General features: G+C 33.2%; 2 protein-coding genes across 2 annotated transcripts in view; both read right to left on the bottom strand.

Moving 5' to 3' along the window:
- LOC149898021 (hexokinase-4-like) overlaps positions 1-1,827 on the bottom strand; it is a 32,685-nt gene extending 30,858 nt beyond the window's left edge. The window contains exon 1 of the mRNA XM_090115788.1: positions 1,710-1,827. The gene's annotated coding sequence lies outside the window, so the exon portion shown is untranslated. The remainder of the gene's footprint in view (positions 1-1,709) is intronic.
- Positions 1,828-8,120: 6,293 nt separating this feature from the next.
- Positions 8,121-15,108, bottom strand: LOC149898020 (uncharacterized). Its single transcript, XM_090115784.1, has 10 exons — positions 14,927-15,108; positions 14,724-14,827; positions 13,852-14,397; positions 13,412-13,502; positions 12,869-12,992; positions 12,110-12,218; positions 10,736-10,972; positions 9,551-9,685; positions 8,663-8,818; positions 8,121-8,270 (listed from the first exon to the last, which is right to left on the bottom strand). The coding sequence occupies exons 1-10, from the start codon at positions 15,032-15,034 to the stop codon at positions 8,252-8,254; spliced, it is 1,629 nt and encodes a 542-aa protein (XP_089971910.1). The 5' UTR covers positions 15,035-15,108; the 3' UTR covers positions 8,121-8,251.
- Between the last annotated feature and the right edge of the window lie 278 nt (positions 15,109-15,386).

Below are 15,386 nucleotides of genomic sequence, written 5' to 3'. Positions count from 1 at the left end.
AATACTAATTATTATGAATATATCGACATGCGGTAAAATAATCGATTAACGTATAAAAAACATAATTACAGAAGCAATGACTTTATACCTACATATATTTGTATGAACATTTCAAATCTATCTATATATGTACTAATATTATAAAGAGGAAAGATTTGTATGTATGGTTTTCACGCATAAACTACTGGATCGATTTTGATGAAATTTGGTACGGATAATCTTTAGACCCTGAGAAAGAACAAAGGCTACCTTTAATTGCGAAAGCGAAATATGTACCACGGGCGAAGCCGGGGCGGAACGCTAGTATATTATAAAGAGGAAAGGTTTGTATTATGTATGTATGTATGGTTTTCACGCATAAACTACTGGACCGATTTCAAAAATTCTTTCACCATTATAAAGCTGCATCTTCACTGAGCAACATAGGCTGTATGGCATTTTCAAAAAAATAGAGATCCTTACCAAAAATGCAATAATGTAACCCAAGGTGTAAAAAATTCCTTATTAAAAATTCTGTCATCGCATGCGCTGCGGAATCTATTCTTATGAAAAAAACAGAAACATGTAGGTACCACGGGTGAAGCCGGGGCGGACCGCTAGTTGTAAATAAAATGATATATCTACATATATTTAACAATTTAAATAAACTATTGATAAATGTCGTAATCTATACTTAATTAAATTTTTACAGTTTTTTTACCAGTTATGTTTAGTTGAGAAAATTGTGACTACTTAATAAATATCATGTCGGAATTTATTGATATATTTTCATATACATGAATACATACGTATAATTAAATGAAAATTGAGAAAGTTAGAACAGTTTTAAGTAGAGCTCTAAAGGTAGAGTCGAGAAAATTATTATGTAGTTAAATTTTTAAATAGTGCATAATCTTATAAAATTCGATTATCCTTCTGTGTTATTTCACTCTAAATAAATAAAAAAACAAGTTTACGTACATAAAATTAAATTTTAATTTATGACTTAATATTCAAAACATAATAAATGCAAAAATGTGTATATTTCTATACCATGTTCTTCAAAAAGAGTAATCTTCAAATTCCTTATAAAAGTTGTTCAAAATATGTTGAAACGGGTGTACTAATAATTGAAAATAACTATTTATTGAACAAACAAGTGATTTAACAAACAATAATGTAGATATAAATTAGCATATATATTTAAAAGTTACGTGTGCAGCAAATTAATTAATAAATTACGCTGACTTTTAAACAAAATGTGTTGTTCAAAAGTATTTGTTAATTACATACTTGCAATTTTTAATGGTTTTTGCTAATAGCATTTTTTTTAATTTTGTAGTTTACTACATTAATAACTATATTAGTTAACTATATTCCTCTGGAAATATCAATATAGAGCGATTTATGTATGTAACTAAAAACATATATGTATGGTGGATTGTGATAACGTAAAGCTTCAATTAAAAATCGCCTCATAGGTATTTAATGAAAAAAAAACATTATCTATTATGTTTTTTGCGAGATAATAGAGCTACTATAAAACTACAAAGTAGATAAACGGAACCGTATCTTCATGCGATTTATTTGCCTATTTTAAATATTTACTAGTCTGTACAATAATTTATTCATACAAAACAAACATTCAAATGAAAAAACGCATAACTAGTTAAATAATTGATTCATATCGCAAAATGCTGGAGCTTTAATAAATTCTTAAAAATACTTACACGTGATCGTTCAAATACCAAATCAAAACGACGTGAAGGCCGAAATGATAATGTAAAAATACACTCGAGTTAAATTGTGAGGCGCGTTTGTGACGTCCGATTTATGCCGCGGTCGGATCAACACTGGCCTCTGATAAATATTTCATAAATTTATAAACACAGGAGCTGGTTGTTTGGCCATGGTGGCCGAACGCTTGGAGGCGCGAGGAGGCTCGTCGACACACCCGCAGCCCGCAGGAATATAGAGCTGTTTTACTCGTACTGTAAAGTCCTTCTATAAATGGAAGTTTCTGTCTTGTATTTACAATAATGGCTCTCTCTCTACTGCAAGACTGCTTCAAACTACAATTTGAACATTTTTCAAAAAATAACAATTAGGTACCTCTCATATTTTTTTCTAGACTATTGCTGGTTCTAGTTTTTGCATTGTAAACTGCTAACAGCAAGTCAAACAATACTTTTGAAGAGTATAGCATCGTACTAAAACATTGAATACATATTTGGATATCCATGTATTTGAGCTGATACATTTATAGCATTTTACCTCAAGTATACAGGGTGTCCCACCGGCCCGTAAAAAAATAAAATCACATAAAAAAACCTGCCTGGGTGACGTATCTATACTGAATGAATTCATATACCTACTTGAGTTTGGACATTATAAATAAGCATATAGTTTAGTAAAATATGACCATCACGTAATATAACTCTCTGCTACGCACAACTGTAAGCCAAATGTCACTTATTGAAAATCTGTGCCTGTCGCGAGCGCAGTCGCGAGCGACAGGCACAGATTTTCACACAGAGATTTTCACACAGAGATTTTCACACAGAGATTTTCACACAGAGATTTTCACACAGAGATTTTCACACAGAGATTTTCACACAGAGATTTTCACACAGAGATTTTCACACAGAGATTTTCACACAGAGATTTTCACACAGAGATTTTCACACAGAGATTTTCACACAGAGATTTTCACACAGAGATTTTCACACAGAGATTTTCACACAGAGATTTTCACACAGAGATTTTCACACAGAGATTTTCACACAGAGATTTTCACACAGAGATTTTCACACAGATATTTTCACACAGAGATTTTCACACAGAGATTTTCACACAGAGATTTTCACACAGAGATTTTCACACAGAGATTTTCACACAGAGATTTTCACACAGATATTTTCACACAGAGATTTTCACACAGAGATTTTCACACAGAGATTTTCACACAGAGATTTTCACACAGAGATTTTCACACAGAGATTTTCACACAGAGATTTTCACACAGAGATTTTCACACAGAGATTTACACACAGAGATTTTCACACAGAGATTTTCACACAGAGATTTTCACACAGAGATTTTCACACAGAGATTTTCACACAGAGATTTTCACACAGAGATTTTCACACAGAGATTTTCACACAGAGATTTTCACACAGAGATTTTCACACAGAGATTTTCACACAGAGATTTTCACACAGAGATTTTCACATAGAGATTTTCACACAGAGATTTTCACACAGAGATTTTCACACAGATATTTTCACACAGAGATTTTCACACAGAGATTTTCACACAGAGATTTTCACACAGAGATTTTCACACAGAGATTTTCACACGGAGATTGTCACACGGAGATTTTCACACGGAGATTTTCACACAGAGATTTTCACACAGAGATTTTCACACGGAGATTTTCACACGGAGATTTTCACATAGAGATTTTCACACAGAGATTTTCACACGGAAATTTTCACACAGAGATTTTCATACAGAGATTTTCACACGGAGATTTTCATGCAGGTTTGCTAAGCTGAAAGATAGGCCAATTCAGTATGGTAACATTTACTATCGTGGTGAACATCACCACTTCAAGGGCCCGTAAAAAAATAAAATCACATAAAAAAGTGGTGAACATACCGGGTAATTTTATCTTTCTTGGCATTTAATTCTTTTTTTTTATTCCATTCGAAGATCTAACGATAGTAAATGTTACCATACTGAATTGGCCTATCTTTCAGCTTAGCAAACACTCACCATGAGTGAAAATATCATCGTACTCGGCGATAGGTGAAAAATTGAAAAAAACGTCATAACTCCGAAAATACGAAAAATCGCATAACATACATGGGGGTGATTCGGATAGCCCTCTAGGTCCTCTACTTCCCAGCTTCCGTTCATCACTACTTTTTGGGACACCCTGTATATTGAGATAGCATTATTCTTGAATTAGATTCATTTAAGATTTTAATTTTAAGCATAAATGCTGTGATCGTTGCCAAAACCAAAATGCAATAACATAAATGCTAAATTAAAAATTGTTTGATATATTCAGCTCTACATTTCTAGAATGTACCCAATTAAACAATAGGATTTAAAAATGAGTAGGTAGTCTTTTCAGAAAATATAATATTTTTTTGAACTGAAAACTTTTTTAGCGGCGTTGAGCACTTTTTCTGTAATGGGTATAAAATCTTAAACTCGCGTCAAGACACGTGACCTGATCGAAAAAGCGTAAAGCGCGTCACTACTAGATCTGTGCGCGTCACACACGGTGAAGATACTATAATATTTTATCTTAAGATACGGTAATATTTTATATTATAGTATCTTAAGGTATCCGGTATCAGCGTTCTGACCATCATTTTTCTTATGTAACAGGATTTGTAACAGGATGGCGGTTCTACAGGGGTCTTAGTACGCAATGACAAAAAGACACCGTGTGGCGCGCTTAAGACGGATACCATTCCAAAATATCAAACATGCTCAACGTTAATAATCAAGTTTTCACTTCTGCCGGCACTCCCGGAATGCAACCCGTCTTTTTTTAATTTACTTTAGATTAGTTAGCAGCTCTATATCATAGAGTTTAATCTTTATAGTACTAGGCGATAAGAAACAAGTAATTAGAATTAACCATAAGGCTTTTCCACCAATAATGTACGATGATGTTTGTAAATAACCAATAGTATCAGTTCAAACGCTGAACGCTTCAAACTTCAAACTAAATGAAGCGATATGATTGGTTCTATACAAACACATTCCTCGCTACACATACTCACACATTATTGGTGGAAAAGCACTTTAATAATATGCAGAAACGATTTTTATTTCATAAAAAAAAACAATAATAAAATATAGGGAAATACTACATTTTTTGAATTATGACTGTGATATGCACGAATAACATAAATTCTACTCTTAAAAGGAGCTTCCTCAATAATTGGACAACTGCCCGAAATATAAACTATTGGTTTTCAAATTAATGCAATTTTTTTAATTTATTAAAAACGAGACACGTGATTTTTCGTTTAATAAATAAAGTATGTATGTAGGTATGTAATTATTATTATTATATACCATGAAAGTTACAATTGAAAAATAAGAATGTAATTTTTTTTATAAAATCCATCATGTTTATTTTAATACATATAAACAAGTGCTTGTTTAGATTCTCTGTGGACTGTAGAGTCCATGTAAAAGGGAAATAAAAAGACGTGTGGCACTCGGGGACTGCCGCGGTAAAGCTATTGCATAGCATGCCTTCAAGCCACACCTCCGTGTCCGTCGGAGTGGGGAGCGTGAGGTTTTTTCGTTACGGAATTTCTCGATTCGGTCCCCGCGCTCAAGGCCCGCGATAGAAGCTATGCAATAGCTTAAAATGAAATAAGCATTACATACTTACACATTAATCGTATCTATAAAACTATAAGCCCTCATTATCTTTACGGATTTATCAAAAAATTTCTAAGCTTATCTGCTCTAATACTTTGATAAAATTTGTTTCTTATCATAGGTAACTAATGTATAATTATAAATGCGAAAGTAACTCTGCCTATCTGTCTCTTGTTAACGCCTCTACCACTGAATCGATTAAGATAAAAATTGGTACAGAGAAGCGACTTTGATTATTTTATACTATGTAGTCTGTGTGTTTAGCGAAAACATAGATATGTATGGAAAAATATGCGTTCTGAATCTTAATGTTAAGTCCGGAATTCACAACCGACAGTACATTTTGCCATATCGATATCGAACTGAAATAATCAGAATGTGTGTGGGGAAGCAATAAAAATAATATGCATTTCTGTACTTTCTGAATTCAGATTCCGAATTAAGTTTCTGAATTCAGTAGGGGTTTCCATTAATTACGTAGGTAAGTAGGATAAATAATAAGGAGTAAATAACGATGAAATTAAACACATATTTCAAAGATTGTGCTTTTATTATCACTAATGAGAAATTAAAATTATCACAATATCAGGCACTTGACATTTTAAATACCTCTTCTTTATACATTATGCATGCAAAATATTTATAATTTTAGTTGAACGTTTCCACCATTGACAGCAACGTACTATAGCATATCTCTGGTGGAAAACCACCCTTAATGTGGAGTGTAGAGGCAACAATACAAAAGTACATCTATAGATCATATTATTGTGTGAAAATTTATTTAAAATATTTATTTATTTATTATGCTCATGAATTGAAAAATCATGTATGTAATCTATACTAATATTATAAAGGTGAAGAGTTTGTTTGTTTGTTTGTTTGAACGCGCTAATCTCGGGAACTACTAGTCCGATTTGAAAAATTGTTTCGGTATTAGATAGCCTATTAATCGAAGAAGGCAATAGGCTATAATATATGATTTCGCTAAGACCAACAGGAGCGGAGCACTGCGGGTAAAACCGCGGAGCACAGCTAGTAATTAATAAAAATTTCCACAAACACAACCCATAGCAACTACAGCCCCTTTAAACACATATATTAGTATGTACTTCTTTATACTAATACGTTTATTTTTGAAGTGAAACTTCTTTAGGCGCGTTGAGAGTACAATTTCAAGTTCGCGTCATGGCAATACCGTCACGTCATTCAACGATTTTTGTATCTTTGAATCTTGCCAAAGAAGTTTCACTTCTGACACGTGCTCGACACACGTTCTTTTTTAAAGTTATATAATTATATTTATCACTATTATCAATTTGTAAGATTTATAGGAAAAATAATGTTACCTCCACACTAAAAAAATATTTTATGATATAAATTTTGATGATTCGGTGTGATGACGACCCAAAACCAAAAAATTGCAATTTGAAAATATCTTGTGAACGTGTTCCGTGATTTAATTTAAACAAGCTTATTAAAATTATAAAAGAAATAAAATTAAATTTACACAATAATTGGATAAGATAAAAGAATAAGAATTCATTATTCAATGCTCAATAAAAGTCATTTTGACGTAATATCTTTGAAAGGGTGCTTTTCCACCAATAATGTGCAAGGATGTGCAACAAGGTATGTGTTTGTAAATAAACAATAGTGTCGCTTGAAATGCTAAACGCTGCAAACTTCAAACTAAATGAAGCGATATGATTGTTTATTTAGAAACACATTCCTTGCTGCACATCATCGCACATTATTGGTGGAAAAGCACCCTTACTTCTTGGAATACACATATTTCTTCTGTAACGCGTTAAAACAACACAAAAAAACACATTTAGGCTTACATAGTGATACATCATATTTTATAATTTTTTATTGGAAGCTTATTTTGTTCGTTTCTTTTATTGTTAAAAATAACTCACTGCATTCTAAAGATGATACAAGATTATTCGTAAAATTAAAAAAAAACGCCCTGTTAATATTAATGATTTTCATGATCTTTAAATATATTTTTAATGATCTTTAAATGTTGTTTATTGATAAAAAAAAATATTGGGAATAAAATTACTATTACATTACTCACGCTCGAAGAACATTAACTGCCTGAAATTTGTATGTAAAAGAAAGTTGAGAAAATAAGAACTTTTATCATTGTGATTTTATTATATTATCATGTATTTTAAATACTAACCGTTAAGATATGTTATATATTACAAATAATCCGGTACCATTATTATTTTTAAAACAAAAACTGCAGTTAAATTATGTCAGTCATATAATGTACAAAAATATTATAATTGTGATGTCAAACACTGAAATATAATTTTAGTACACGCATATACCTGCATATACAATTTTTTAAATATAAAAACAATACGAATACACCAAATATCCGGATAAATGTTTATCGTTTTTATGTAGGGTTGCCATGCAAATAACTAGCTGTATACCGCGGTTTTTCTCGCAACTATATAATTTGAAATTACCAATTTACAGCAAGATGAAGATCAATAAAAACATATTGAATGAATATTCAAAACGACCGTTGTTTTGACAATTATTATCTGATATCCTGATAATCCGATCCGGCATGGCAACCCTAGAAACAAAAAAATACAAAAGAAACATAATTTTTAAAATTCATTGATCAAGTAAAATATCCAATACCCAAATGTCATAATTAATAACTTTTTCTTCAATACATTATTCATAATATATAATGCAGTTTTATACAAAACTGTAGAAATGAAAGGAACAATACATCATGAGGTAATAGTTACACACAATTAAAATAAAATAATGATTTACATCACTTATAAATGAAATTAAAATATCTTAAAACTAACTTTTGATACATAGCTTACGGCCGCTCCAATAATCTGAAAAAAGACAATCAAATATAAATACACAATAATAAAATATTAATATTAAACAATTTGATAGATTTTAATGTAATTTAACGTGAAAGAGCAGTCAAAATATTCGTTACAAAACAGAATTCTTTCGAAAATAATTTGTATCATCTTTTTTCGCTATATAAATTGAAATTTGCATCAATTGAAGGTTTTCTTTTTACACCTTCCCAGTCTTGGTATCAGGGCGAAAAGTCAAGGTAAGGTCAAACACAAACTCAAACATTTATTCAATTAGACTTCTTTTAGAAGCACTTTCGAATCGTCATTACATATTTGTAACATTTACCACCGATTCGGAAAGCAGTATCTACGGAGAAGAACCGGCAAGTTCTTTTAAAATCAAACAAAGTTCTCACCTAACTTGCACCCTCCCGATCTTGGTATCAGGGCTATCCCTCGAGGATGGGGGGAGGTCCACACACGAGCTCTTGAGATGCATAGACAGTAGCCCCTTGGCGACGAAGCCACGCCCACAAACACCGCATTTGTAAGGCCGAGCGCCGCTGTGGTACCTGGAGAATAATAATCATTAAAAAAAATTGGTTGTTTGTAAAGTAGGTTTACGATCGAGATGTTTACGTGATAACGTCTTATTGGTGGCAGCGCTCGAGATGAGACGGAAGATCGGTCCGTCTCTCTCTCGTTATACCTGCGATCGCGCTCGTGAGGTTTTGGTGTGACACAAGTTTCTGAACATGTCACCCGACTAAAACGATTTTAAAAACGTTATCACGTTAAAAATAAGTCCTTTGATGTTACTATATTGTTTTTTGGGAACAATGAAACAAAATGCGTACATAATGAGGATCTATTCAATAAGATGACACGAAAAATTCTCTCACAATAATTGTGCTCTATTTAATTTCATATGTATTATAACGATGAAACTTTTTTTTTTTCAGGAAATATATCGGTTAACCGTCTCCCCAAGTAAAAACCTCGCGAAATCAATCAACGCTAACTGACATGATCATAATTATTAATTGATTGAAGTGAAACTTCTTTATCGGGGTTGGAAAAAAATTTAGTGTAACATTTTTTCATTACGCGTGACATTTTTCCGTTACGCGCCATCTTTTTCTTATCCCTACCATGCGTGATTCGACGTATTTCTATAAAGTTGCATATGTAAATTATTTTTTGTAAAAATAAGGTCATAAAGAAGTTTCACTTCTTACGTGTGTACACTAGTACATGCACATGCACATTTTTTTATAATTTTTGTTTGTCTATTTGTCCCTCACCTCTCATGTATAACAAGTGTAGATCTCTGCGAGAACGCCTTCCCGCAGTGCGAGCACACGTGCGGCTTCTCGCCCGAGTGCACGCGCTCGTGTAACGTCAGGTTGCACTTTTTCACGAAGCCCTTGCCGCATGTCCTGTAATAATTGATTAAATTTTAATAAATGTTATTTGAAAAAAATCGTTTTATTCGTTATATAGTCCATAAATTATTTAAAAAATTCAGAATATTTTAAGAACTTGTTTATTGTCATATAAGTCAGTGCCGCGGCAGCGGACGGCGAGTGCCAGAAGCGAATGGCTTTTTAGAAAAGAAACAATTATAATAATATAGTAGAATAAATAAATATAGTTATAGAATTTTAGACGCATTTTTTCTTGAATATAAGATATCCGCAGTTTTCATAGTACTCGAACCTCTTCGTTTTAAATTCTTTGCTATGACTTTCTTCATGTTGTAAAATTAATAACTCAGGCCCCGGAATCACAGACACAATAGAAAATCTATTGTGTCGTGGATCAATCGGGTCGTTCGGGGCTCAATGGGTTAAAATTATAAAGTTTTTAACTGCGAATAAAAAAATTTTCGTTTTCACACATAAACAAACAGCGCTTGCAGCGCTTCTACCAATAATTAATTTAGCTACTTTACAATACGATCAAATAATTTTGATAATTTCGTGAAATAACTGCACGTTTAGTTGGGCATATCTAGAAACTATTTCTTATCATTGATCTGCTCAAACCACATCATGATGTGGCCAATAGACATTCAACTAATTCATGAAATGCGACCATTTCGTGAAATGATCAATCATTTCATGAAAGAAGCAAATCTACGATATGGCTACAACATATCCACCTACGCAGTTTGAACTACCTGTACACAACATACACACTCACTTGCACACGTTGGGCTTATATCCCTCCCACTTGTACAGTACTCGTCATGTAAAAAGAACGCTGGATGAAAGTGATGGGGTGTGTTTTGGCATGTATCGAGTTTAGCACGAAAGTTATTTGCTGCTTATTTTATTTTTGAAGTAGGCTCTCGAGTCGTGGCTTCGCAACTACATATTTGTTATTCTTATACCACCTCATAACACCAAATAGACCAATAAATCGCCAATGCGCAGCTTAACCGTCAGCGTTCTTTTTACATACCGCGACCTATACACCATACTCACTTGCACACGTTGGGCTTGTAGCCGGTGTGTATGCGCACGTGGAACTTGAGGTGTTCGCGCGAAGACAACACTTTCCCGCACACACTGCACAAGTGCGTCCGTTCCCCGCTGTGTGCCCGCAGGTGCCGTCGCAACGAGTTCAAGTGCGCAAACTGACGTGCGCAGACTGCACAGCGGAGCGCTAGGGCTCTGCTGGCGGACTCGGGGTGCGCGCTGCTGCGGTGCGCTAGGAGGCAACTGTCGGCAAGATTTTGTGACAATGAGACAATATACAGTTTAATTAATTAGTTAATTTTTGTAACTCATGAATTTGTACCACATTTCCTACATTGTTTTTTACAATTAAGTGTTATAAATAAATAAATAAATAAATAAATAAATATACAGGTGATATCCTATCCTACTAATATAAATGCGAAAGTTTGTGAGGATGTGTGTGTGTTTGTTACTCTTTCACGCAAATAGTACTGAACCGATTACAATGAAATTTAGCACACATATAGAGGGTAACTTGGATTAACACCATAGAAATCTAAATAACAAGACACTAGAAGTCGTAAGCGAGCGTGACCTTGTCGCCACTCAGGTGATTTTCACATCACCAGTGCATTCGTCACTGTTCAGTTGCTCTGGAGACGTATGAGTGTATACATGGTGTGTTTCAGCAATTCCCATTGCGGAAATTCTTCCACAAGTTGTAATTATACTTATAAAGGAATAATATTTCATCGGAAAATATTTTTTTTAGAAATAATGCCGTTTTTCCTTAAAATTATACTTAGAATATTTACAAGTACAATTACGAGTGTAACCATAGTAATCGAAATAACAATGAATGACACAGTCGACCATTCTTATTATCACGTTTGTTCGTATTGGAGCAAAAAGTCTCATATACTTAGGGATGTTATTCTAAAATAAACCGTAAATTCGTGCGTTAGGATACATATTCAAAAGCTTAATTTAATGGTTAAGTTAGTTTTCACTAAAATCAAGCTGTCCAATAAAAGGCATAGTTTACTTGTGTGTACTGTTTAGCTTTCGGTTTGAATGTGTTGATTTTGGCGACAGCGGTTTTCATACGAATTATGACATTATAGCACTTCTATGTGTCTTGTTATTTAGATTTCTATGATTAACACATAGGATAGGTTTCATTCCGGAAATCTAACGGGAACGGGAACTGTGCGGGTTTTTCTTTCAAAACGCGGGCGAAGCCGCGGGTGGAATACTAGTATTATACTATAGTCAGGCTGCTGGTGATCGGTCGTTATGGAAATCTTTGGGCTCCCCCAATGGGGTCTATTTCCTGCAGTGGACGTCCTGAAAGGCTGAAGCATACGAAATTATGTACATCTATTTAACGTTACTTACCGCATATAAACGAATCCTTCGGGACACAAATCGCACACGAATCGCTTCGCGGGAGCACTCGGAGCTTTCGTACCATCCAAAGAGTCATACTGCATCTTGTGGGCTAGACCTGAAATTAGAAAAATAACTAATAATATTTACTTCACTATTAACATTTCAAACTTCATCCAAATTGGTGCTGTGGTTTTGCCATGAAAGCATAACAGACAATCAGATTTTCGTATTTATAACATTAATTTTGGCCCAAGAGCCCATGACGGCCAGACCTATATTATCTAAACTTTATAGGCGCTGGCCATTCTTATCAGTATAGGAGACATATACAGAGAAACTTTCAACTTTTATAAAATAACGAAGGTTTGGCCGTCGTGGGCTCTTGATCTATTTGGATTGAATGTAAAAATATTAAAAATTTTCTCAAGATCCTATAGCAGAGACATATTTTATGGTATAGAAAGTCTGTGTTTCTGCAACAGCAATAATAAAAATGTTTATAAATAAAAGACTACCAAGAAATTGTGTAATAAGGCATTTTGATTGTAAATTTACAGTTATAATACAGCAGTTGTTCCTAACCTTAGATATTGTCAAACATGTAGTATTGTGCACATAAATTTAATGAACCAATTTGGCAAAAAGTTTTGGTATAAATTTTTGTTTTTGTTACTGATGACTGATATGGTGTCTATAAAAATTTGTTTTAAGCATAAAATATAACAATCCTTACTAATAATACATTTTTTTTTTCTTGAACCTTACCATGTTTAAGTATGCTGTGGTGGTCCCTAAACGTTTTTTCACAGAGGGAACACCTGTAGGGCCTCCTGTCCCGCTCCCAGTGGCTCTGCCAGTGAGTCTCCCATACTTTGGGGTCTGTTATTATCTGTAAATGATATTGGTAACAATTTTAGTTCAATTTTAACATCCATAGGTTTATAATTTGCAACCTACATACTTAAATAGGTATATCAATGGGAGCAATAAGTTTTGGAAAAATCTACTAAGTATATAAAAATAAGTCGGGTTTCCCTTCCCGACGCTACAACTCCAGAACGCACAAACCGATTTCCACGGTTTTGCATTCGTTGGAAAGGTCTCGGGCTCCGTGAGGTTTATAGCAAAGAAAATTCGGGAGACATTTGAACAGAAAAACGGGAAAAAATGAAATGTTACATAAAACGAAGCCTGGTGGCGAAACGGAGTTCGCCGGGTTTGCTAGTTTTGTATAAAAATTATCTTAAAAATGTCTATATAACTCATAAAGTTGAAACAGTTTCATACAACACATTAAAGTTAAGTTACCTTCTGACATCTCAAACAACGTTGTGGTGACTGTTCAGGGAATGGAGGTGCGGGAGGTGGTTCTAATTTTTTTGCTTTACTTGCATGTTCTCTGAAAATTTATATATTTCTGATGAGCCAATGTGTGACTTGACTTTAAAACTATGTTTGTAAATACAATTAAGGATTAATTATGGGGCTGAAGAGTTTATTAGTTTGAATATGTTAATATCAGGAACTATTGGCTTGATTTGAAAAGTTATTTCAGTCCTTCCTACATAAATAGCTTACAAGCTATAATTTGAATACAGACAAAAATAATTAGTTAGTATAAATCTAAAATAAATGAATTGAAACTAGATGGCAGTATGAGTAATATTAAGGAATATTCAATTATTAAATAATATAAAAATTAGCTTTTAACTACTTAGTACTATAAAAAGATTATTTCACATACTCACTTATAATGTTGTAGCATGATAGGCCGCGTCAAGCACTTAGTCAAACATATACAGCAGTAAAAAACTTCAGCTTCCTCCTTATTCTCTAAGTAAAAATCGTCCTCCGATTCCTCTTTAACTATATCCAAGTTAACTTTGGTCTCATCTTTTATATTATTGTCTATTAATTCAGACGCTAAATTCAGACCATTAGATAGATCGTCTTTTCGTTTACGTTCTTGCTTTTTAGTTTGTACATGTCCGTTTTTCTCATCTTTTCTTTTGTGTTTTTTGTTCTTTTTGATGTTAATGAGGAGATAATCGTCGCTATCGTCTGATATATGATCTGGTACGTCTGATATATGATCTGGTACATAGTCGTTGTCTTGATAATCATTTTCTTCCTTTATTGGAGAAGGCGACCTGTCTGGTTCGTTTTTAACTTTAACTTCAAAGTCTTCTGTTTGTGTTGACTGATCTATGTATTGACTGTATGCTGCTTGGTCCCTTTTTGGCGTGTTAGATGTTATGGTTACCGTTAAATCTGATGAAATTAATTTGCGTAATCTGAAATATTACAATATATCATTTAATAAAGGATACGTGACATTTAGTATGCTAAAAAAGACAAAAGAATCTTTTCTTTCGCTGAGAATAATGTAATAGTGTGTATGCTGAGAGTCATATAGTAATAGATGAAATAAAAGCCATTTCATAGCTAAATTAGAGCCCAAGTTAAGATGTTTTGCATGGTGTTTGGTTTAGTATATTATTATTCATTCAATTTATCCTTGCTCAATCTCAATGCAAGTCAATCATCAATATTCTTAAGCACCTATAATATATTGTGTTATTTTGTGACTACGAATTTATAAGAATATGGAAATAAATACCTGGTTTCAACTTCAATTGTTTCATTACAAAATTGATAAAAATCGTTCACTTTGCAACTACACTTATCACATATTTTCTTAGGAAGGCGATCGTTTTTAAAAACCTGTCGGAATCACACAAGAAAAAATATATATTTTTTCATAAGACACGTACAAAACGGTAACCTAATAAAAATTAAATAAAATATAAATTGATTGTATACCTTTATCGGCAGATATAATGACATCTTTAAAAATAAGGCTTTCTCTTCGTCAAAAATATAATTGTTCACAAATTTTGTAGAAGAACATAGGCGACATATGTCTTCCATTTCGAATACAAATAATAATCATGAATTATATAGAATTATTCAAAAATTGTAATGTTTATACAGTTCCAAAGTTTTCGATGACAGATGTTCTGTGGTTCAGCCATTTGTCAAATATTGAACAGGAGTGCCAAATGCTGGTGTTGCCAGTGTTCATAAACAACCAAAAGCATTTTGGAGGACCTAATTTGTGATAAAAATGTTATAGTTATGTATATTTTAGCAGACAAAAGGGGTGGGCGGAGAAGGCAGGCGCGGACGAGCCTCTGCGCCAAACTTTTGATTAATGAACAGATCGTTGAAAAGTTTACTTACTTGAGCTAAATTACAAATATTCAAAACATTGTAAACTTGA

This window comes from Colias eurytheme, chromosome 24, assembly GCF_061535395.1.
Source record: "Colias eurytheme isolate Ceu_HAF_F1 chromosome 24, ilColEury1 Martin Lab GWU primary, whole genome shotgun sequence".
Classification (NCBI taxonomy): Eukaryota; Metazoa; Arthropoda; class Insecta; order Lepidoptera; family Pieridae; genus Colias; species Colias eurytheme.
Note: the sequence above shows the minus strand (reverse complement) of the source record. Positions and strands in the feature narration are given on the sequence as shown.